General features: G+C 37.7%; 2 protein-coding genes across 6 annotated transcripts in view; both read left to right on the forward strand.

The window, feature by feature from the left end:
* The window catches only part of LOC307127360 (uncharacterized protein), an 866317-nt gene that overhangs the window by 320156 nt on the left and 519735 nt on the right, over positions 1 to 26426 (forward strand). The window lies entirely within an intron of this gene.
* pbx1a (pre-B-cell leukemia homeobox 1a) overlaps positions 15578 to 26426 on the forward strand; it is a 76021-nt gene continuing 65172 nt past the window's right edge. For 2 of the 5 annotated variants that reach the window (XM_079818513.1, XM_079818517.1), the window contains exons 1-3: positions 15694 to 15913; positions 15991 to 16223; positions 17344 to 17417. In XM_079818513.1, the coding sequence (XP_079674639.1) occupies positions 16036 to 16223; positions 17344 to 17417 (262 nt within the window). In that variant the 5' untranslated portion in view covers positions 15694 to 15913; positions 15991 to 16035. Of the gene's footprint in view, positions 16224 to 17343; positions 17418 to 26426 lie in introns of all 5 variants that reach the window. The other 3 variants (XM_079818514.1, XM_079818515.1, XM_079818516.1) reach the window with 3 other exon arrangements.

The raw sequence follows: 26426 nt of genomic DNA on the forward strand, positions 1-26426 counted from the left end.
ACTTGCAATTGCAAGAAAAAAGTCAGAATTGGAAAAAAGTCAGAATTGCGAGATAACTTGCAATTGCGAGACAAAAGTCAGAATTGTGAAATGTAAACTTGAAAATGCGAGAAAAAAGTCTGAATTGGAAAAAAGTCTGAATTGCGAGATAACTTGCAATTACGAGAAAAAAGTCAGAATTGTGAAAAAAGTCAGAATTGCGAGATAACTTGCAATTGCGAGAAAAAGTCAGAATTGAGAGATTTAAATTAGAATTGCAAATATATAAACTTGCAATTGCAAGAAAAAAGGTTCGAATTGCGAGATGTACTGTAAACTTGTAACTGAGAAAAAAGTCAGAATTGTGAGATAAAAAGTCGCAATTATCTTTTCCATTTATTTTATTTTGTGGCGGAAACAAGCTTCCATACGCTACAGAGAGAGAAAAGATAGAAATGGCAGATGAATCTTTGTTCCTCACATTTTATGTTACCCACACATTACACAGATTTTAACCTGGACTTTCTGCTTGCCGCAAGTTAATAGAGAGCGCAGACAAAAGCTCAAAATCAGAAGCAAATCTGCTCGTTTGCGTGAGTGACAGTTGCTTGTGTTTGAATTATCGAAGACGCAACACGCGATTTGAGAGAAGCACAGATGCTGGTTTAATATCTAGACCTGTCTGCGATAGTGCAAATGTGTGAAATATAACTGACATCGGCAACCCCTGACTGTTATGTAGAGTGAACTACTTTGGAAGTTGCGCAGAATATGGGCAGCATTAGTGGCTAAACATTCCCATAAAATTGGGATTGTTCTTTCAACCAGTTTGCCACAAACCTCCATGCCATAGTTATGTGATCTTCCCAACAATCTTCATGCTGATTGCGCTGCACATTTTCTGCCTTTTCAAATGATGCTTCTTGTTTTCTTCTGACATTTCTTCAATATTTGATGGCCCACTCATCTCTAACATCCCCTCCCCCACCATACTACTACTGTGTCTGTGTTGCCCAGCACCTAGATGTTCTTCAGCTCTCACCTGAGGGTAAGACATTTTGTAGTCTACCTTGCATCACATAGTCCATTATAACAAGAATCCTGTCCTCAAAAGCCTCTCCCCCCAATCTAAACCAAATATGGTTGTGGATGAGTGCCACAGCTGCCAGACCCCATCTGGATCAAAAGCCTTTTATTCCATGTACCTGATAACAAACAGTGACGCTCTCGTGTCCAATAGGACAGTTCCTTGCCAAGCATTTAAATTGATAGTTGGCTCAAAAATGAATGTACTCACCTTCACGTCTTTCCAAACCTGTATGAATTTCTTCTGTGGAACACACACACAACATTTGTCCACACAATAACGCCACTGACTTACAGACACAAACATTCTTCATGATATATTTTATGTTCCACAGAAGAAATGTATATAATGTAAAAGAGCATATACTTTTTATTTAAAAGGACAAAAACATCAAAAGCAGTATAAAAGAGTTAATGTACTGGTGTCAGCCATGTTATAATCCCAAAATAAACTCTGACAGGGTGATCAGTTAATAAATAAGTGGACATTTATATATTAATTTGAGTATAATAATTGTATCATGTGAGAAGAGTGAGACTGGGTGATATGAGATACATTAAACTGTACTGTAAAAATGATTATTGAACTATGTTTTACAAGAAAACACTATTTCAGTCTTCAAAATACCTTTTTCAGTATAAAATTTGCATGTTTAATTCCGTGAAATTTTAATTCAGTGAAATTCACCAGCAATTTCTGTGCGTATAAAGCATACACTGAATGTTGTGATTTGACCAGCCAGAATCAAGTATAGATATAACTGTGTAATAAAAACTGTGCACTATTGTATCTATAGTAGATGTTGGCAAAACTGTTCTTGAATTGTATGGATTGCAAGTGCAGATATCTAATCTTTCTCTGCATTGCCTGAACCCTCTGAGGCTGCAGTCTGCATGACATTGAATGGTGTCATGACATTTATACTTGGCCGAGGGCTTTTTTATATGGCCGTATTTGCTATTTGATTCTGCAGTATATTGTCTTCATATTCAGCTGTACCTTTGAAAATCCTCAGAGGGTGAACACACAGAATAAGTGCCCCGCTTAAAGGCATATAATTTTATTCTCTCATGCATATTCATTTGCTAAGCCTTTGAGCATAAAGATTTGTCACATTTAGATGCAGATTCCCTTTCCATCACTAGCTATACTCTTTGCCCTGTAGGCATGGATGTGTTTCTTTCTTTCTTTCTTTCTTTCTTTCTTTCTTTCTTTCTTTCTTTCTTTCTTTCTTTCTTTCTTTCTTTCTTTCTTTCTTTCTTTCTTTCTTTCTTTCTTTCTTTCTTTCAGCATTTTCTCTTTTATCCTCAGCTCTTTTCAGCACCAGCCAGTTCTATTACGGGAGCCATTGTTCCTCTGAGTCTTTATTCCTCTTTTTTGAGGCTGGCCAGGTGAGGTGTCCATGTGTGTGTCGCCGGGGACCGTGTGTGTGCATCCATGCCTGGACACGTGGCTTTGTCTTGTCCTGGCAGCCCTCTGCACACACCAGATGTTCACATACATTATCCCGCTCCTTGTGGGCCACAGATTCCAGGGGATGCTTTCCCTATTGTTCCAGCACCATTTACACCTATTTAACAATACGACTGCTTGGATTTCCTCATTTTTAAGGGATTTTGTTTGCCAGTCTAAAAGGTCATTAGTAACGGCGATTAAAGCAGCTGCTCTCTACAATAAATCAATTCGGTTTGTGGAAAATCGTTACAACAGTATAGCTTCTGTTTGTTTTTATGTGATATTATCATGCTATAATAAGAAACTGTTTTGGACACTCATTGAACATCTGTGAAATTCCTCTCCCTTCATTTTCCCACATTATCTCACAATATGCATCCCACCTACAATTTAGTAGGTGATGAATACATATGCGGGTAACATTCAACCTAAAATAAAATACTATTCTTTAAGAATAGTAGTAAAATAATAAAATTGTAAAAATAATGTTACAATGCAAATAATATTTAGGCTATATATATATATATATTAGTTTACAGTCCAATTCTCACTGTGTACTGTGTATAATTATTATGTATATAAAAAATACACACACATGCATGTATATATTTAAGACATATTTGCATGTATATACAGTATATATAATGAAGGTTATATAAAAATATAACATATTTTTCTTAAATATATGCATGTGTGTGTATTTATATATACATAATAATTATACACAGTGCACACATATATTATGTAAACACAAATTTTTATTTGGATGCCGATTAATCACGATTAATTTTCCCCCAGCACTAATATATATATATATATATATATATATATATATATATATATATATATATATATATATATATAAGTGAGGAAACCCGTTGCCGTAAAGTAAATAAACAAAAAAAATAAGTTATGTGGAATTGTCACGTAACTTATTTTTTTCAATTATGCATGAGGTTTATTATTTATTAATTTTAAGGCAACGAGTTTGCTCTCCTCACTTTTTTAAAATTAGGTCAACTTTTTTGTGTGTATATAAATAGGGCTGTCGAATCGATTAATTGTCACAACTGATTAATCGCAACCTAACATAAAAGTTTGTGTTTATATAATATATGTGAGTCATGACATGTTTTAGGGTTCTTTTATCTGGGTGCTTTTTAAAAACAGAAAATTAGACAATGCATAAACCACAATGCAGCTGCTCCAGGCCAGTGACACTTGACTCTCACTGCTGGGTGTTGTGGAAAACCAGAGGAGAGCTTCTTCTGACTGTTTTTTTCTTTTTTTTTCCCTTTTTTGTTTTCCAGAGAAACACAAACACAGACAGACTGGAATCTGATGGCCAGGTGGAATTACGGTTATAGCTGTCTTCACCGTCCACCTCGGTCACTCATCGCACGCGCTCACTGGGAATGGAAACATACGGCAGAGCTCCTTATGATGAGAGGGGAAATATTTTATTCAGATTTATTAATTCAAAACTGAAGCATGCCTGTCGACAGAGGGACAGTTCTTCTCAATCTGTCATCGTTGAAGTCACACACGCCTGACACTGCGATTCATTTGTCTTGTCGTCACTGACAGTCGGATTTTCCCACAGCACTCCTGCGAGGAGTCGCACAGGGATTTTAGAGACGGCATAAAGAAAGGGAGGGGGAATAAAAGACAACACACTGTGACAAGGAACAGCCATTTCATTAATGCAAATAAGCCTGAAAAATGCTACGAACAGCACTGAAAATTCTGCAATAGTTATGTTCTTTTCCCTTCCTAACAGTTTTAAAGAGGAGAGAAAAAAATAAGTCTTGAGTGTCATGTTAACCATACTTGGGGATGAAAATCGTAAAGAATTCAACAATTCTGGTTTTGATTCCCATGAACAATTCTGGTTCCATTACAGATTTTTGTTTTTTAGTACTTTTAAAGAATAAATATTTGTAAATTAGAAATAATAAATTACATAATTTAATAAATAAATGTAAAACAATTAATTACAAAAGGCTTTTAGGCTGGGTAAATGCAATGCAACAATTGGTCTATATTAAATAATATAAACTATATTAAATAATATAAAAAAATGTGGCAAACATATGTAATTAATTCATTTATTTATTTATTTTTATAAAATACTACAAAACTCATGATGGCAATCTTTATTTACACTAGCTGGTTGGTCACATGATAATGACAGCATGGTGAAATTAGTACATCCAGATTACACTCATACTACACCAAGCGTGCCACAAGAGTCATGAAAAGTGAAGCCAAAACGCCTCGATCGCCCCCAGATGGCTGGATGCAGTATAGGTCATAAACCCGCCCTCTCCATGAAATATAATGGGACACTTTACAAACTAAACAATCAAATTACACTTCAAATAATTTTTTTCCAAAGATGGTTTCTGTCCTTTTAGGCAGTTTTTATCACCCTGATGTTAGTTCAAGTGTTAGTTCTTTAAATAAGTTTGATTTTAGTTATTTTTTTTAATGCTAAAAAAACGGAGGTGTGACGTTATGATTGACAGCTGAGATTGACAGCTTCTCTGAGAGAAGTAGTCACTGAGGCACCAATGGACATTTTTTCGGGAACTTCGAAAGGAGATTGGAGCTTTAACTTTAATTTCTACATTTCCATAACTGTTTATTTCACGAAAAGTTGTTGATTAGGCAGGAATGTGGGCGGGACCTTGATATCGCGGCTCTACTTCACACTCACTATTACGCAGCCTCGGACTACAATTTGTACACTGACGGCTTCACTTGGGGTGTTCACTCTTTTCACTGGAAGAAAGTGAAGGCATGTCATCCATCTTATTTTTACAGTCTATGTACTACACACACTTATAGAACATACTTTTTTTAGCAGTCGTGAAGTAATTACTCAAAATAAATACCTAATTAAGAGAGTATGCGATTTCAGCCATATAGTGAGCACTGATGCACCCTTGGTTTTCACGGTGCACTGTGGGACTTTTTAGGGAGTGAATGTTTCGGGGTAGGATAGTAGGATTTTACAATTGAGACAGCCCCAAAATGGCCCACTTTAAACTTTCAGTATATCTGCAACTAGAGGTCGAAATGTGACAGTTTTAGATTTAGCAGTGGTTTATCAACGAAAGATTATGTGCGCAATGCGCAACTTTAGTTCTGATGTTTCAGGGTGTGTATTTTCAACAGCCAATACTTTAGTGTCACATGACTTTTCAGAAATCATTCAAAGATAATTTCTTATTATTACCAATGTTGAAAACAGTTTTGTCGCTTTTTTTTGTTTGTTGTGGAAATCATGACACACTGCCATTAAAAAGTCTGGGGTAAGATTTAAAAAGAAATTAATACATAATTTTATTTAGCACAAGGCACATGTATAAATTGATAAAATAAGACAGTGAAGACATTTAGAAAATTAATAAATATTACAAAAATAAATTATAATATTTATAATAGATACTGTTCTTTTGAACTTTCTATTCATCACATGGAACATTAATAATAAGAAGAAATGTTTCTTTATAGCACCAAATCAGTATATTAGAATGATTTCTGAAAGATCATGTGACACTGAAGACTGGCTGCCGAAAATTTTGCTTTGCCATCACAGGAAAAAAATACATTTTAAAACAGAAACCAGTTAATTTAAATTGCATGGCAAAATGTATTTCACTGTATTACTGTTTTTACTGTATTTTTGATCAAATAAATGCAGCCTTGGTGAGATTAAGAGACTACTTTCAAAAACCTTTGACCAGTAGTGTATATATAAACAGCTTTTAGGACATATATTTTGTGACGGAACTTACCGAAAATCCAAAAACAATGCTGTTTCGTTGGGCTAAATGTGCTCATTGTATATGTGTATGGCAGTCATCACATCCTGTTTTTGGTTCTTTTAAATGTCTTTGGTCCGGTTTTCGGTTGGCAGCATTCACACTTATTCAAATAAACCACAATAACAGAGCAATCACGCCAGACTTAGTTTTAATCAAACCAAACCTGCCAAGTGTGAACCCCCCCTTGTTTAAATTTATTGTTGAAAATTGAGTTCTTATTCAGGTGTTCGGTTCCCAACCTTGCCTCTACTGTAAGCTAAGGTGGATGATGTATTGTCACTGTTAAACATGTAGGTTGCTGTTAGTCCTGTTTATTTCTTTTCTCAATTTCTCTCTCCTTCAATGTCTTTCTCATTCCCCAGCCTCCCACGGCCCAGCCCGTCCAGCCCCTGCTATTTGTAAGTTTGATTTGGAGCGCTGGGTCAGCACATAAACTCAGCCTGCTATCTGCCCACTGCTCTAAGTGGCCTTTTCGCATGGGAGGCTGGGAGGTGCTGAGTGGCCTTCCAGTAGCATCTCTTGACATTTACAGTAGTGTTCTCTCTCTCTCTCTCTCTCTCTCTCTCTCTCTCTCTCTCTCTCTCTCTCTCTCTCTCTCTCTCTCTCTCTCTCTCTCTCTATCTCTCTCTCTCTATTCCTCCAGGCATCCACCCTGTAGCCGTAAATGAGAATGCTTTATGACAGGTCCCGCTCCCTTTTTACTGTGGTCAGGAAGAGCTGCGTGGTGTGTGTCCTTACAATGGCCTAGGAAACTGACAGCCTTGTGGAGGGATGACTGGGAGAAACACTCAAAAAGGGACATTTAGGTGAGTTAAAGTTACCAGTAACCAACGTTTCAGCATTTTTCTATGGAAAACAGCCTTTTGCATATGAAATAGCAGGGTAACATTGTTCCTGCTTTTTGATCAGGTTTGAAATCACTCAGATCATGGGGTTTGGGTGTTTGGCTGTATTTATAACATTGAAGGTAATGACTGAAATAAAAGAAAACAGCTTTTCCTCAGAGGTGCGATGCTAAGTGAACAGGTAGAGTTCTTCTTATCCCCAAAGCTTTAGGAAAGCGCAAAATGCTGAATCAACCGCTGGCCTGTAACCCATTTAAAGCTCAATGAAAGTTTAATTCCTCTAGCTCCATCTGAAGTCTGCGAGATGGAGAGGTTTTCAGGTTTGCACTTGATGCAGACTCAAGCTGTGTCCAGGTCTCTCTATTTCACACTGCCTTTTATACATGCTTGGGGGATACGGCGCCCCAAACACCTGAATATTTCATCACAGCCTCCCCCTGAGAGATGTACTTGAAGCTTGCAGCGCTGCAATGTCTTCTCAACCTGGTCCGCACTCACCGCGCAACAGTGATCAATAGACGTGTCATGAAGTGCTTTACTCAGCCTCTGTTACACCGTGGCATGACAGAGGTGATGAGAATCTAATGTCTTACTTAAGAATAATAAATGATTAATAGATTAAATCCCAAATGATTTTTGGAATGAAACCCAAAGCTTCTGGAAACGCTTCACAATGTTTTTATCTTCACACTTTCTTATTTTGTAACATGCTAATTGCGTTAGATCCCTTGTCACCGCAAAGTGACATCATAACCTTCAGTCTCTCCCATATTTCATTTTGTCTGTCCTCTGGCATCAAAGATTGCCAGTGGTGAAAATGAGAAGCCAAAAAACGAAATAAAACAACAACAACAACAACAAAAATGCTAATATTTAATTCGCTGAGTTTAATGGTCATTACTTGTGACATTTGTCCTGATATAATAATGAAGATCAAAATAATTAATTATTTTAATCATAATAATTTAATAAATTAATAATAAATATAGCTGCAAGTAGCCATTAAGGGCCCGAACACAAAGAAGGCATGATGAAGGCCCTTTCACACCGGACGCGTAACGAAAAAGCGAAGCGGAAAAAGCGAATATTTCGTGTGCGAATAGTTCGCGTCAAAACCATTCACATCAGCCGCGACGCGAGTTTGCGACGTTCATTCCAAAACATTCACGGCGACAGCTGAGAAACACGGACACGTAATCATTCAGTGGAGATGAGCTTTTAATTTTCTTTAAAAGAGAGAGAAGAAGGTTTTGGGTGCACCCAGTCTTAAAGAACAGATTCTGAAGGAAAGTGTGCTAATCTTGTACAGGAGCTAAAACTTTATCATGGCCGGTTCCGCACTTACTTTCAAATGTCCGTGGGACAATTTGAGGAGCTTCTCCAGAGACAGTGGCATCGCATCTGACGACACACACACACACACACACACACACACACACACACACACACACACACACACACACACACACACACACACACACACACACTCACTCTAAAGGAACGGCTCGATCCCGGAGCTGCTGTGTTTCCAGTTGAGTCACAATGTAAACATTTAAGTGCCACAGACACAGTCGTACTGACGGAAACACATTCACTTTCTATAGTCGCTGACGCACTTAGATTTAAAAAAAACAAAACAATGTATTGATTATAATATCTGTAGCCTATAGTGGGCAAACACATCTGTATCTGTACAGCTGTAAACACAACTACAGCTGTAATCTCGTGAGAAATGCGACACCTGGCAAAGGTTAATGTTGATTGAATGGCTAGTGACATCAACTGGACATTTCATCACGTTTCCTTTTATGTGATTGGTTTAAGCCTTATCTGTCGCTGCGAGTGTTCAAAAAAATCGACATCGAAACGAAAAAAATAAACATATTTTTTTCGCCGCAGCACATTCGCGTTCGGTGTGAAAGCTCTCATTACACAAACAGCTGATCAAAAAATAAAACCATCGCGCAAATTATTCGCGCGTCAAAATCGCGTCCAGTGTGAAAGGACCTTAAGTCATGGCATTATGGCTGGGAGCATAAAACAATGAGCAATTTAAGACTTAAGGCCCTTTTACACCGGACGCGTAACGAAAAAGCGAAGCGGAAAAACGAATATTTCGTGTGCGAATAGTTCGCGTCAAAACCATTCACATCAGCCACGACACGAATTTGTGCTGTCTGTGACGTTTCAGAGCTCCAACATTCCAAAACATTCGCGGCGACAGCTGAGAAAACATGGACACTTCATCATTCGGTGAAAACAAGCTTTTCAGTTTATTTAAAAGACAGAAAAGAAGGTTTTTATGCAAATCTTGTACAAGAGCTAAAACGTTATCATGGCCGGTTCCGCACTTACTTTCAAATGTCCGTGGGACAATTTGAGGAGCTCATCCAGAGACAGTAGCACACAATTACTTTCCATAGTCACGGACACAATTAGGTTCAGAAAAAAATCAACGAGTTTTAACTCAAAAGCTTAATGTTATCGTTGTCTGTAGCCTACAGTGGGCAAACGTAGCTGCATCTGTACAGCTCTAAACACAACTACAGTTGTAATCTCATGAGAATACGATACCTGGCAAACGTTAATGTTGATTGAATAGCTAATGACATCAACTGGATATTTTGTTACCTTTGTTTCCGTGTATGTGATTGGTTGAAGCCTTTTCTGTCGCTGCAAGTGTTAAAAAAAATCGACATCGAAACGAAAAAAACAAACATTGTTTTTTCGCCACAGCAAATTCGCATTCGGGTGTGGAAGCACTCATTACACAAACAGCTGATCAAAAAATAAAACCATTGCGCAAATTATTCACGCGTCAAAATCGCGTCCAGTGTGAAAGGACCTTTATTAAGATGATTTTAGGCAAAATGGTGGATTTATCATATATACAGTCACTAGTAATATGATTTAATGATTTATCACTTTTGACCAATAATTGACCAAATTGATGTGGTGTGGTCGGAGTAATGTGAAAATAGTTTTTCAAACCTTTTCAAAGTTCGCTAAAACCTCACGAAAAAACAAACAAACAAATGCGAATTAGGTGCGTTTCCATCAAGTTGTTGGAGCGGATGACGGTGGTATTGGTAACCTAGTAACCAACAGTAAATAAAACACCATCAGCGGAAATAACCGGTTGGTCACGTGGGTTTAATGTTCGCTACATCAGAATTTATTTGGCAAATGTGTTTCCATCTCCCATTATTCGCATTAACTCTTTTTCGTCAAAAAGCACCTCAAGTGAGCGTACATTTTTTTTTGCGAGATAAGGGATTTTTCTTCAAATTTTATTGAAGTTTTTCAAAACCAAATACAAAGACTATTTAAGAACTTCGCACTCGATTTAAAAAAGATTTTTCTTTTTCTGTATCGTGGACTCTCTTATTTTTTGATTGACCCAAATATTCAGCCTCACACTGCACAACTATTTAAAACTATTTAAATGTTTCCAAAGCTTTTGAAAAAGATGAATGTGCTTGATATAAGTGAGCGTATGCAGATCACACGTTATTAGAGAGGACAATTTAGATGAGCTGGCATAAATATGAATGAAACGAGTGAGCTAGAAAAGTGTTCAGCAGCACAATGTGCTCCTCTCACCGCTGGGAATACAGAAGTGCTGATCGGTAGGGAAAACCGAAGTACTCTAAATTCAAACCGCAAGAGTTCAAGCGTCTACAAGAGAATGTCAAATATCTGTAAGTGTGTTATTTGCTGCGTGAAGCTCATTGTAAATTCAGACTGGGCATCAGTTTTTTAATGTGCGGGCAATTTCTGACACTGCTAGAATGACCGGGAAATGTTCAAATACGGCAAACTATATCAAAGGGCTATATTCAAGTCTGATGTTGCATTTTTCTTCATTAAAAAAGAGATGTTCATACTGTTTATGCAGCAGTTACATTTTTGCTAACATTTCTGGACAAGTAAAGAAGCAGCCAGCTGTTAGTTAGTCAATACTTGGTGCAAAAACACTGTATTCTTTCCTGTTTCGTTCGAAGAAGTTTGACATTGAGCTGTGTGGCTACGGTACATGTCTGTTCTGGCTGTAGGCTATAGCTGTGAAGAGGTCAGACAATCAGCGAGGTCTGGTTTTACAGAGGAAGGTCACTTAGCCTATACATCTGTTCTAGCCCAGCAGTCTTCAGATACTATCACAGCGGCAGGGCCTATTCCTTTTACCATTAACTGGTTCCTCTTCTTCAACTAATGAGAAATCTGATGGATCGATTTAACTTCTACCACAATGTGAAAAATGTCTTTTACCAAGAGTGATCACATTTTGTCCATATTTCACAGAGAAACATCGAGTTGTTCCAATTCAATCTCATTGCAATTCGTAGCTATTTGATGTTTTGAAGAATTTATGACTAATTCTTACAAATTCGTACGATATCATGCATGTGTTCATCCAATCTGTCTACACCCCATTGCTGGATAAGTTTAGGGGGGGGCTTCATGCTTTTGTTCTAAAAAAAATCATACTTTTTTGTATGAATCACATTGTACAAATTCATACGAAATTGGCTCCTTGAAAAATTGTTGCATTTCTCATGTTAACAAGTTGGTTGTTCCTATAGATAGCAAGGATGCACAATATACACTATATTGCCAAAAGTATTGCACTGTATACCCTAATTCTCAAAATACTTTGTTTGAGAAGGACAAACTTAACTTAAACAAATTAGTTCAGTTAAATTACCTGTTATGAGTAGGCCTTTTTTCTTTTGAGTTCACAGCACAGACATATTTTAAGTAAACTGAACTGTTTCATTGTTTTAAGTTGTATGAACTAATTACCTTTCATTTAGACTAACTGAAACTGGGCTGGGATTTTTTATTTTCCAGCATGCTTTGCCCAAGCATATTTAGTAATGATTAAAGGGATAGTTCACCCAAAAATGAAAATTAGCCCATGATTTACTCACCCTCAAGTCATCCGAGGTGTATATGACATTCTTCTTTCAGACGAATAAAATCTGAGTTATATTAAAAATGTTCTGGCTAATCCAAGCATTATAATGGCAGTAATAGTTGCTCTGTTTTTGAAGTCAATAAAAAATGCATCTGTCCATCAAATAACGTGCTCCACGCGGCTCCGGGGTGTTAATAAAGGCCTTCTGAAGCGAATCGATGCATTTGTGTAAGAAAAATATCCATATTTAAAAATTAATTAAATTTTTTTCTATGGCTCTGCGCATCAGCCGTCCCCGCGCCATCACTTCCGGCGAATAAGGTCAAAATACATGCAAAATACTGGCGAGATCATAGATATATACATTCCTCATTAGTGCCTGCGCGGATCGGTCGAATGAGGCATCTACGTATATATCTTTGATAACGCCAGTATTTTGACCTTATTCACCGGAAGTTATGGTGCTGGGAATAAAAGAGGTAAAAAAATTACATAAATACTGTTCGGTTTCTCGCAGAAACTGATCGTTTCGTGTCTTAAGACATCAATGTGTCGCCACAAGCCGCATGGTTTATTAATGATTCGTATGTCGTGTTTTTACTCTCATTGCTCTCATACTCTAAAATATCCCCATTGACATGCATTATACGGCTATCACACAGCAACGGTTGGAGTTAAAAATCTTAATTTGTGTTTTACTGAAGAAACAAAGACACCTACATATTGGATGCCCTGGGGGTAAACAGATAAATATAAAAATTTCGTTTTTGGGTGAACTATCCCTTTAATGTTTTGTTATGCTAATTTAGAAGACTTTCTGTTAATGTGGGTTTTTGGAGAGTTAATATAAAACATATAAAGATTTATATTGAGATAACCTGATAATTTTAAGTTAAATGTATAAGGTCTACTCAAATATTTCAAGTTAAGAACAATACAAATATATAAGTACAAAATAAAACTCTTACTTAAACTAAAATTCTGATTCAACTTTTTTTGGAGTTCTGACAATAAGTCCCTTATTAGGGTTTACAGTGAAGTAAATAACTCATTTGATTTGCAAGAACTCAAAATAAAAAGTGAATTAACTAAACCCTTTATGTTAATTGCTATCAAAATGTATGAGTTAGCTAACTCAGTACTTCAAGTTAGAAGCAATTAACATTCACGAGTACTACAAACTCAAAACTTGATAGTTCTGCTTATTTAAAATTCATGGGAACATCATAACTTTGTACAATAAAATGTTGATGTAACTGATTAATCCAAATGTTTTGAGTTAGGCCACCTTATTAGGGGTTTACAGTGTAGTCTTGATTTTAGATGTTTCTTTTAAAAAAAACATTGATGCATTCTTAATAATAACTAGCACTTTTATTTTTCTTATATTATTTTCATCAACAATATGGTTTAGTTAAAATCATTTCATTATTGTCAACGTGGAGGCAATTTATTTATCCATGGCACGTGCATTTAGATTTTTTTTTTATAAGCAAGTAATGTTTTCCAATGACGTGTTTGCATTATTTAGCCACCATTTTATTTATTTGTAAGGCAATTTTTTATGAGGAAAGTTGAACATAGTAGTGTAATATTAATTTGAAAAAACCTACACTGGTTCAAACTAGGCTACTGTACTGTATATGTTTGATTTATGTTGAAATGTTTGGGACATGGTTTTAATGGCGAGACTGTTTTTTTATTTATGTAATCAGGCTCTCAAAAATTCTATAAAAATTTGGATTACGATTTATTGGCCAATATCTTGGTTATCAGCTTTTTAAAGAATTATATCAGTATCGGCCAAAATTTTCATATCGGTGCACCCCTGTAAGATAGAACTAGGCTTAATACTATAGGTAAATTAAGCATTTTCAATTATTTGTAATTTTGCACTTGTTATCTATCTTTCTTACTAGGGTGTTTTGTTTAATAAACCAATCAAAACAGGGCTGAATTTAATATATGAGCTCTGAATATTTAATGCATTGTAGGATGTCTTTTTGTTCTCTGAAATTGATGATATTGTTTCCAATAAAAAAGTTGAGATATTACCTATATGACCAGTATATGTCAGCAGTCGCCTCCTAAGTAGGACAGGTTAAAGTGGTGTCGTTTCTCACAAGGAGCATAATGGAAGGTGACACACCTCATATGTTGAGCACGGGGATGAGACATCACATGAATAGTTGGAGTGGTGCTTCTGGAATATTTGCTCCAGTGATGGGTACTCAGGCATCAGAAATGGCCTCTTTAACACTCTCTTTATTGGTCCTTTTCCCAGCACCTGCAGCCAGAGCGTGACATTTCTGCCACATTCTGAGCTCCATGTCAATAGCCAGTGAATTTAATACCGTTAAATAGACCACATGGCTGAGCAAATTGCCTGTCTGATCCTTTTCCAAGACACATTGAGTGGTCTTTTTTGGGGGGGGGAAATGAATGTTGAATATGAGATTATATATTTGATATGGCATGGATATCGAACATGGACATATAGTCCTGTACATAGAAGAATAGATTTAAGATGTCTTGTTGCAAATCACTTTTCTTTCATAAGAGACACCATATATAGCCTAATCTGTAACGTCAAACGCTTTATAAAAATCCCAGTCAAACAAATTTAACCCATGTAATTCCAGTTTATTGGAATTTATTTGTTTATTTATTTGTCTTTTACTAAATTAGGCATGTATGGTTAAAAAGGGAATGGTGATCAAATAATTAATGTATTGATTTTACTTTGTTTAATTGAGTTTGTTTGTAGTTTGTTTATTTTTACATTTAGTGCTATGATGACTAAATTGTTAAATGTTTCTATTTATTTCCCTTAATAAAATATTGGCTGATGCCTCATTATCATCTTGCGCATGCTATAAACTTACATCTGTGTTACGATTTAAAAGTAAATGCCATTGCCATGCCTTCATCTTACATGTTTAGCCTACATGTAGCCTAGTATTATGATCATCATGATTTATATGACAGGGAGGGTAATCTATATGATATATTAATAGATTCTGTACAAACACCTCTGGTCATGTGACTATGTATGCAGCCATTGATTTATACTTGACAGCGTTGTGTAAAATACATTAACAACTCTGTTTAGACCCTTCAAACGCAAAAATACATTTTGTTCATACATGTCACCGGTGGCATCAAATGAAAACAGATATTAAATGACCACATTCATTTACAGAATGAGATAACATGGAAGTCCCGAGCGGGCACAGGCGCTTTACGCCAAACACCATTATTTATTTTCATGTTCAACCCCTATCCATCACCGTGTTACCACCCTGTCCAGTCCAAGCGCTAACGCCACATCTTAAAGCTTATTACGGCGACCCACCTTCCTCAAGAATATGATTGACGTATCGTGGAAGAACCGAGGCGGGGCCAACAGCGTGCTCTCGTCCAATCATGGACAATGGGCGGTGCCCCATCGCTGTGTGCCAGTGTTGGTGGGCGGAGCCTCCCGTTATGTGTCAGTGTTGCCAGCAGACCTGTGCGAAACAAAAGCACTTCTCTCCCCACGTTTAACGCCTTCAAAGCACGTCTCAGAGCTGTTTCAGTCGTAAAGCTGTCAAAGGAAACAAGGAGTTACGCGGCAGAGTCGCAGATTACACAGGATTACAGCAGCCCTTAGACAAAGTTGGGCTCTGTTGTCTTGGCTTTGGTGGCAAGAGCAGGAGTGGCTTGATCCTAAAGCAGCTCTCCAGATCAGATTTCACCCAAACCAGCTGTGAGAGGGAGCCTTGCCGTTTCTCCCCTCTCTCCCTCTCTCCATGTTGTAAGCGCGCTCCAGACATCCAGAAAGCAAAGGGGGAGTGACGGCGAGAGTTTCTGAAGGAATTTTCCTTCTCCTAGGCAAGAATCGAAAAAGTCACCAGAGTCTAGAGAACAGCGGCGAGGATGGATGATCAGCCCCGGTTGATGCACTCCTCTCACGGGGTGGGCATGGCCGGACACCCCGGCCTGGCGCAGCATATGCAGGATGGCACGGGAGGAGCGGACGGCGAGGGAAGAAAACAGGACATTGGAGACATATTACAACAAATCATGACCATAACCGACCAAAGTCTGGATGAGGCACAGGCCAGGTAGATATCTAAGAGTGTATGCATGCTGTCGTTTTATTATTAACTTCATAGTAGCTACTGAAACACGTCGACAGTATTTAACAAGTCAGCAGCGTTATATTTTTACGCACCGACTTTCTTTTTGCGTCTTCTTTCAAACTTTTATGCAGGCGCATTTTGTCTTTTAGATTTTGCATTACAAATACGTTACATCCACTTCCGAGCGCCTCTGTGCACAATCTGAGCTGTCTTCTTCTTCTTCCCAGATGCATCGTTTCGATTTCCAATTGCTCTGGATCTCGCAGGTTACAAATGAGAAGGCGCATTGATTCAGTGCCATATAGACTTACTACATGTTGCGGGTGGATTCAGTCCTAGTTTATTTATTCATTGGACTGCAAGTATCTAAGCATTAAGCAAGGAAATACATATTACTGAATGTGCATTCTTGCATATTTTTAATCGTACTTTTTTGTCACAAAGTTCATAACTCTAATGACAATGTGGCTTTTACAGTGTTTCTGTAGCCTGTGTATATATTGAAGGAACGTTGTTAAATCTGCTACTTTCCATATGAATGTTTTCATGTAATATAATATCAATTTATAGTAGCTAATTAAAGTCAACAAGGCAGCAAGATGAAGACTAATTTATGTGACTAAAGACAAGTGTTCATCCACTTGACCCTATTAGCCTACTGTCAACACAGGTGTCTCTAAAACACTGGAATTAATGCAAACATTTTACATTTGAAATCATATTCGAACAACTTGAAATTTAATTTAAAGCCTTTTAAAATAACTATCATGCATACTCTTATACTGATATGCAATTTATATTTGTGTGTTTTTTTGTTTTTGTTTTGAGTATTTGATAGCTTTGCAATTCACTTCATGGTGCTGTATGATTCACATGAAATATTCGTACAGTTTTTTTTTGTTGCTCATTTAACACATTTTATCACTTCCAAAAATGCTGGCAATATAGAGCCATTTTCCGCTGTCTTCTATCAAATACCATTTGTAAAATACTCAACATTTCCATCACACATCGCAGATTCCTTCTAAGCCTAATGTCTGTGTTTTGACAGTTTTGACAGGTCATGCATAGTGACGGTTTTATTTTCTGTTTGTGTTTTTAGGAAACATGCACTGAACTGTCACAGAATGAAGCCGGCTCTATTCAATGTCCTGTGTGAAATAAAAGAAAAAACAGGTGGGTTTTCCTGTCTCACATAGAGAACAGAAAGTGAAAACTTGCAAGTGCTACCCTTTGTTTAAATCCAGTTATCACATTAAGCTGAATATTGAAATATTGATTATTTTTTTTTGTTGCAACAGAGCTCTTTAATACAATGATGTATTGTGTGTCTTGTGAGAATGTGCGTTATTAGATATTTAGACTGCATCATGTCAAAGTTCTGATGTTACAATAATAACACAAAAATTCATGTTATTCAAATATCTTGTGATTTATACAGCATTCAGATTCCTCAAATAGATAGCTATTATTATTTTGTGTGCTAGTAGGGTTATCATTTGTGCAGCTGAGCTGAAGTTTATTACTTGAATACAGCATTTTACATTGTATGGTTAGGTTATGCTGCATTGAGCACTAGTGATAAGGCTGTTTCTCATGTTATTTTAGTTTATAGCAAGCAGTATATGAGAATATCAATGGCTTTAGTTAGAAAATATGAATTTAGGATGTTATTTTACTCATTCAATTGCAATTCTGACTGCTTTAAATACTCTGCCTCATGGTTTTGATAATGCCCATATGAGTTTTATAATCTCGACTTATTGTGGCTAGATGCAGATTCTACATTTTTAATGGATAAGTTTTTGTGTGCATAAAATATAGCTGGTTGAGTAAAGCACTTTAAGAGCAGTTTAAAAAGTCCAGCAGAAGAACTATTCATTAGGGTGAAATGAACATGCTGTTTTGATTACGCGATCGTCCCTGAGTGAAGGTTTTCGAGGCAGATTGTTACAGCAAGAAACAACAAATGTAAAAAAAAAAAAAGCACACACACAGCCGTATCTTCCTTCTAATTAGCCCCAAAGTGTAATTTACAAAGATTTCATTACATGGCAGCTGAAGTTGGCTCTCAGCCACACTCTCTGAAAGGCGCTGCAGTGGAGAGGTTCCCCCCTCCTCAGTGAAATTCTGACCGAATGTAGAGGGCTTCGGAGGGCCACAGTGTCAGCGATCACAGGGGCCTCATGGCACTAGGTTCGCTTTTTTCCCCTCCTCTTGTTTAGCAAGTTTTTCCAAGGAGGGAAAGAGTTATGCCTGACTCTTTTGAACTGCCTGGCGTCACCCGGGGTTCACTCAAAGTTCGTTTCCAAGATGAAGAACAAAGTGACTTGGACCTCTTCCTGACTCTTTGCTCCTGCTTCTCTTCCCACAGTTCCTGGCAACCAGGAACCTGCAGAGCTTTTGACTAGAGTGATAAACCCGGTTAGACTCCAAACAAGCTATTCGAATTGGAAGATCCTGAAGATGGTGCTTATTTAGGTCGAATTATAGCTGTGATGTCACTCTCCTGTGTGAGAATTGGTTGTTTGTTTGTTTTGTCTATATTATCCTCTCAGAGCAGCACAATGTGAGATGCCACCCCCCTCACCCCAAAACACACCTCATGTTGAGCTTTTGTTTGTACTTGAACGCAGCCCTGGTGTTGTTTTTGTCAAGGGGGGCTCATTTCAGCTTCCTCACAGTCGCTTTTCTCCCAGGACTTCATTAGGAGCATCGGATCATCAAAATCAAACCTACTTGCATTTGATCAGCATGCATCAGAATATTAACATTAGCTGATTCCTGCTTTTTGTTTGTTTCACTTTGAATCCCTAAAGTTTAGGGCTTTCCAGTTGTTGAAGGAAGGAAACTTGTCAGGAAGTATAAATATATTAGTTTAGTTTAAACCATCAAATATTCAGCCACAAGCATTTGCAAACTATTTTTGTCATTTTCTATAGCCTTGGCCTGGGAATTAAGAGAGAACAAAGGATTTTTTTGATGCTTTTTAAGTGGATGCTATTGATAGCAGCCTGGTTGTGACTTAAGAAAACGCTCCAAAAATAGAAAGAAAAGAGATTCAGTGTTTTTTAGCTGTCAGTGTTTTACACTGTTGAAAATGCATGGTTTAGCAAACACTTAAAATAAACGAACTCAAGCCCTGATGGTTGATTTGAAAGGTCCTTGTGCTTTACCCACCCCGTACTCGCTCCTACGGAATTAGCCGTGAGCTGTACCTCGGTTCACTTCTGTCTCTTTTTAATGTGAGGGTGTAATTTCACACTGCACAGACAGACACCACTAAAAATCCACCGCCGCCACAGAGAAAATGGCTCAAACCTCCGCCGTGACATTTACTGCAAATGTGCTGAGTGCAGAGCGCCCAAACGCGAACAGCCACCATTTTTGTCAGGCCCTTTTTAATTTTTTTTTTTTAATAAAGAGCCAGCCTTGTTCATGGTTTTACATTGTTGCAGCCGTAGAGTCCCAGGTGGATTCCAGAAAAGCGAGGTTATTAAATCCGTAGCAGGTCTGTTTTGTTGAAATGGCGTAGCGTGCTGGGGAACAGTGGTGTCTTAGCTTTCATAACAGACTGTGGAGGTCATGGATCCAACTGAGAGCTTGTCTCAATGAAACAGTGGCTCTGTTTAAAAAAAAAAAAATCTACTTTTTCTGCTCACAGTAACCTTGATTTACTAGAACTTCGGATCAACTGCGTCGTCACCTCGGCCACCTCAGCTTGCTGCTTTAAGCGTAACTCGTAATTCCTATTCAGACACGACACAGTTTCTTCGACAGGAACAATAAATTTTCTCTCCTGCTAATATATTTCATCTGCAGACGTGTTGAGAGAGCACGAAATGACACGGCTCCTGTAATTCTTCGTAACCTACGGCCGTCTTGCCGAGATTGACATGGCTGCGAGTTGCCCGGCGCGCACCACGTGTTGCGTGGTGGCGTCGGCGTGTTGACAGCCGTGCGGGAGGATGCCTTGGTGATGAGCCCTCCTCTGGCAAGCAGCTGACAAGCGGGGCAGTACGGTGTGCCAGCAGCAGACAGAGCCGGCCTGAACTCCTGACCTCGCTGTGTATTTTTACACAGGGCCTGACCGAGCTAACACGGCACAGGCCAGCGTGCGAGTATAAACAAGTACTGCGGCTCATGGAACAGGATGTGATGCGGGGTGGGGGCTTTTAAACAAGGCTGCTTTAGCACTGCAAGTGTTTCAGATTATTTAAAGTGTCCGTGTATTTGTGTGTACCGCGTGCTCTTGGAAATGCAAGGCCACTGTGTGTATTTGAATTCAGTGACTGGCACATATAGATGGTCGTGTAGGGAAAGGTGGACATTAACTTGGATGTTTGTTGGTATCGGGTTTCAGCTCCCTTTTACCCTTGGGGCTTTCATTAGGCCTGTTTCACATTGACATACATTTGCCTGATCATGAACAGAGCTTTGAAAAATAAACTTAAACTTAGCATGAACTCTGAACTATAGAGGGTCAATGACGAATAAGAGTCCACGATAAAGAAAAGAAGAAAAAAAAACTTTTAGAAATGATGTAACAATTCTTAGAAATGTACTTTTTGAGTTCATGTTGGTTTTATAAAATGTTGAAAATTTTTTAGACCATTTTTATGAATTAAAAAAATGTCATGTGGTGTAACCATCAAGTAAAAATCTATCCCATATTTTAATATATTGTATTCATTATTTTCTAAAACATTTTAAGATATATACTTTGTAAATGTTGTTGTTTTTTCAAATATTGTAGAATTATTAATTTGTTTAAGTTGACTCAATGACTGGCGTCAGCAGAGATAAGTTAACATTTTGATTATTTTGAAATGACACGTATGTATGAATGTTCACAATAAGATCAATAACATGCATGTGCATAAAGCAATATGCTATACTTCGCAATACTGCTAACAAGCATGTCCTTGTATCTAATGTCAAATGAGTGATAGAATCTCACATGTACCTCACACTTGTCTAAAGGTAATGATTCATTACCTTTAACAAGATTCAGCTGCGAAATTCGTACAAAATAACTTTCAACTTCAAATAAATGTCTTTCTTTCATATATTAAAATGGCCATTATGAGGTAAACAACAGAGTACATTTTGCGAGGGCTGTATTTTGATATATCACTCTTGCAATATTCACATATTTATTCGCAGTGTTCTTTTACCTTTATTGTAGAGTTAGTGGTGCTTGCAACACAGCGCTTAATAAAGTTTGGGCTTCATTCCTTAACTCATTTGTTCTTTTGCGCGCCACGTAATTTTAGAGCTGGCGAGATATCTAACGACCGTCGTGTTGAATTGTGGAGAAATATTGCGTTTGCTACAGCTACATGAGGGGAGCCTCTCCTCCTCCTGTTTTATTTGGAACGTGATTGCTAATCATACTTAGGGCCGTTGGAACGGACATGCCTCAGTAGCAGCATAATGTTTCCTGTGTGTTTCTGTTATTACCCAGCTTCAAGTCTAAACTCACTCGCAATTAGAGCTCCTTATAAATTATGCAAATGATGACTGGCGTAATTGAGACATGTTAATCATGTTTTAAAAGCCTAATTACAGAAATGTATAACGGAGGTGGGAGTCTCTAATTAGCTCTGATAACAGGTTGCCCGTGTGAATAGTGAAGAAGCGCTTTTTGTGTGGGAGGTGTTTTCCTCCTGCGGATGGTCAATAAAGGAACCCAAACCCTCATTTTATGGAATAATTATTGACATGGCTTAAGGTTACGGTGGTCCTGTTGGAAACAGCTTTTCCTCTGAGTGTTGGCTGACAACATCACGTTAATATTATTTCACATTGCTTCAGGATCAAAACCTTTATTTACATGTAAACCCATTCCTTCCTCCTTTAAGTCATCTCTACACATGACATTAATCATCATCACTTTAATTTGTGGCAAACCAAACTGAAGTAGGGCTGCACAATTTGGTGGGAGTTTTTTATTTATTTTTCAGATAAGAATTGAATATTTAAAAAAAGAATGTCCAGGTGAGTTGTACACTTTTGTAGGTCTGCGCAATTTGTGATTATCAATATTATTATTTTTGTTCATTATTACCAAATAAAAATATTTAACAAAACAAGAAATATGACTGTTGTAATATTTCACTGTAAAATAAAAAATGTATTTAAGAAAATATTAAATATAAATAATACTAATTATTATTGTATATATTATATATTTATGTATTATATTTAGTGCTGTCAATCGATTAAATTGTTCTGTGATTAAATGGGATTAAAAACACTTACGTTTTTATTTCTTGAACATATTTTACAATGTAATAATTTCAGAGTTAATCTCCAAATTCATGTAAAAACAGCATAAAGACAGTATATTTTAAATACTTGTTTAATGGCATCTTTTTATAAATAAAGGCCAGTATCATGCCGCACATGACGCAGATCTCACACATGTCTAATTTTCTCACAACTCTTTACGTTCATTTAGGACTTTATTAAACTAATTTAAGATTGGATACTTGTCAAAACTGACATTTTGGCATAATTGTGTGTTATTGCTCGTTCAAGTGCGAAAGAGAATTCGATTCTGGCGCGCTGTCTGTGCGCACAATACTAACACGCGTCTTTCTGTGCGTTGTGTGCCAATAGATAGGACATTCACAGGCATCGCGTTCTCTTTTGTCTTGTCGTGCTTGAATAGTTTAAAAGCATTTTCATGAATATAAGAATGGGATCATATAATGTGATGCTAGCGAAAGGATGACAGAAAAAACGGATGTTGCGTAAGTTGCGTTAAATATTGTTAACGCATTTAACTGAAAAAAAATTATAATCGCATGCATTAACGTTGACAGCACTAGTTATATATTTAGTACAACTGTAAAATTACTAAACTAATATTTATTGCTGTCTTAATATATTCATTTCGAAATGTCAAAAGTTTATTTACCCCAGGGAGCCCTTAAAACTCATTTGGCTGCCTGTTTATAAGCGCTTGTCTACAAGTAGGGATGCACCGAATCCAGATTTTTGTGGTTCGGCCGAATACCAAATCCACTGGTTAAGATTCTGCCGAATCCGAAACTGAATACCGAATCCTACTCCCATCCTCAGTCCATTATCACAGTAAACAACGTCCACAGCAGCAGTGTATTTTTAATTTAATTTAATTTAAATTAAGAATAGGCAACATTATGCCAGGATGACTGTCCTTCCTTTGCCGTAGGCTACCTGAAGTTGCTGCATTTTGGTTGCTGTCTGTAGATTCCTTCATGCACAACTCGTATTCTCTCGGATGTTTCATACGCAAATGTTTTAACAGCGGCTATTGTTTAGGGTCCTTGCCACCACGAGACAAATCGGCATTGCAAATTGAACATGTAGCTCGACTTGAATCGCCTTCTTTTGACTGAAAGTACTGCCAAACAACACGTTTTCTGTTCTCGAGTTCCATTTTCACTTTCTCACAGCCTGTATTCGAACGGTCCACCTGGTAAACACGTTCCCCACATCAACGGCGGCGTCATTACGTTCGACCAGCGGAGTGTGCATAGCGCAAGCCTAGGGTTCGGTTCGGTGGAAAGAAAATTCTACGGTTCGGCAGAAACCGAGCCCCGTCAAAAAGCCGATATTCGGCCGAATCCAGGATTCGGTGCATCCCTAATTACAAGTTTGGTAAAATGGTCAGTACATGTTGTGTTCTCAACGTTATAAGCAAAACTCCAGGGATGGAGTTTGTGTGAGGAAGAATTTACAGTTAAGCAAGCCGCTCTGAGACCCTGAAAACACTGGATCATGAGCTGTTCGCTTGAAAAGAACACAGATCCTCGCTTCATTCTGAAACTTGCAGTGCATGTAATTATTTAATTAAATCACAGCCTTTGCGATTTTGCCATATTGTCATTTTGGTTTTGTTTCCATTAATCGTGCAGCCCTATACTGAATACATCATTATATTTTAAATAAGGGATTCTCATTTTTGCATGAACTGACCAACAATATGGACAGTTAAGTCATTGTTTGTGTTAGCGAAAGGCACAATGATAGTAATGGTCATTTAATGTTTCATTGCAAAAGATTCGAAAGCATCTAATGTGCATAAAAGCATGGCAGCTCTGGCCGGTTTGGATATCTGCAGCATCAGTGCCAGCCATTCTGCAAACTGAGCTTTGTTCATAGTTGTCTGACAGATATCATATTCAGAGCCATTACAGTGAAAACATCTACTCACTTATTGGATTAAAAATTGCTTTAGAGAGGAAATTTGCTTGCAGATGCGACGGAGCTCTTTTTTTTCCTTTCTGATATTAGTCTGTGGTGCAGTTTGTAGCCCAATGTAAAAAAGCGAATTACAGTAAAAGGCTCTGCAGATGTTATTATTGTCTCAGTGGAGTCAGACTCAGCCCCTCAGCGGTGCAGTCAATGGCCGTGATCCATGTAACAGCATTAGGGCTCTCTCTGCCACAAAATCCTCATCGTTACAAACACATTTCAATTCATTCATTTCCTTACGTGCTTTAAGTGTAAAAGGCGGTCCCATTTCCAGCTACGGTTGCCATACCAACACCCCAGGAGTTCATTTAGTTTAATTCAAAGGCCGGCGATTGCCGTTCTCCCGCGTCCTGCTGTTTGATTTTGACGACGGCAGTGTCGGCGCAATACATAAAAGACCCCCCTATATTCCCCCCAGCCATCAGCTCCCCCCCGTCCCGCTGCTGTGAGCAGTCAAACACGGACTGGCGAGCGCCCCTTCCTGTCTCGACTTAGTAAAAATGACACAAATTAATATATGCTACTTAAACCAGACCAAGATTAATGGCCGCCTTTCGCCGCAGCTTAGGAACACTGTCAGTCGACACGCGCTCATTGGACGGAATCAACACTGATCAACATTTATTCGCTGTCGTATCTCTGTGTTCAGGGAAACGTGGAGGGATTGAGGACCCGCACACACACGCGCACAGATATGTGACCCAACACATCTTTTAGACTCTATTCACAGCCCGAAAATGACATTTACACACCTTTTCATTTTAAAATATAGTGCGTATTAGAGTAATAAAATGACTCTGATATCTTGAATCTTTGTTAGATTTCACCATACTCTTATAGTGTTGCCTCAGCCTCGTTTTAGTGTTTTACTTGAGGAAATGTCTCAACAGGGAAGTGCATTTTCATATTCATTCCAGATACTTTAAGCTAATGGTATGATATGCAGAGTGTGCTGGGGAAGAGGCATGTTGCCTGAGTGGTTTAGCATGTAATGAATGTTTCTAATGTAGATTAATGTAATGCTATTGGCGTGGTGTGGCTGTGCTAAAGATCCCCTCCACTCTCTTTAATCAGCAGGGGGTTAGATGTTACAGCGGGCGAGGAGATAGAGTCGAGGGGTGCGGGAGGACGTGTGCCGTTATGTGAAGGTAACGCATAGCTATGAGTCGCTCTCTTGCCGTGAAATATTCTAATTTATGCTAATGAAGCTGGCGCTGCCGTGAGAAACAAAAGGGCTGGCTATGAGCCTGCGTAACCCCCTCCGTGAACACATACATGAGTGTACATATTTTCTCTCTGCGAGAGCGAAGGAGAGAAATGATGAATTAAGCCACCATCCTCGGTGGTGTTCGTATCTGATTGGCAACACTTTAAAGCATAAAAACACAGTTTTAGGTCTGGTTATAGATTTAAATAGAACGTTGTAGATGAATGATGAACAGTGACTTGCCAACTCTTTTTTTTTTTTTTATTAAAAACTTATTCATGTACATTTTCATGAGATATATAATCATAACATATAATTAAAAAGTACATAATTGCTTTTGGTTGGCATATACAGTGTATACTTAAGTACTTAAATATGACATTTTAATGTATATATTTATCTGACATGTAACAAGTTTGAATAAATTAAGATCACTTTGAGTTAAAGTAGCTATATATCATGATAATGAAAAAATTAAACAGTATATACTTTTACAAATAAAGGCTGTTCTTGTGAACTTTCTATTCTTAAGAGAATCCTGAGAAAACTGTATCATGGTTTCCACAAAAATATTAAGCAGAGCAACAGATTTCAACATTGATAATACTAAGAAATGTTTCTTGAGCAACACATTATATTATATTAGCATATTAGTATGATTTCTGAAGGGTCATGTGACACTGAAGACTGGAGTAATGACTGACAAGTATAAAGCTATTTTAAATTGTAAT

This window comes from Gobio gobio, assembly GCF_949357685.1.
Source record: "Gobio gobio genome assembly, chromosome: 6".
Lineage (NCBI taxonomy): Eukaryota > Metazoa > Chordata > Actinopteri > Cypriniformes > Gobionidae > Gobio > Gobio gobio.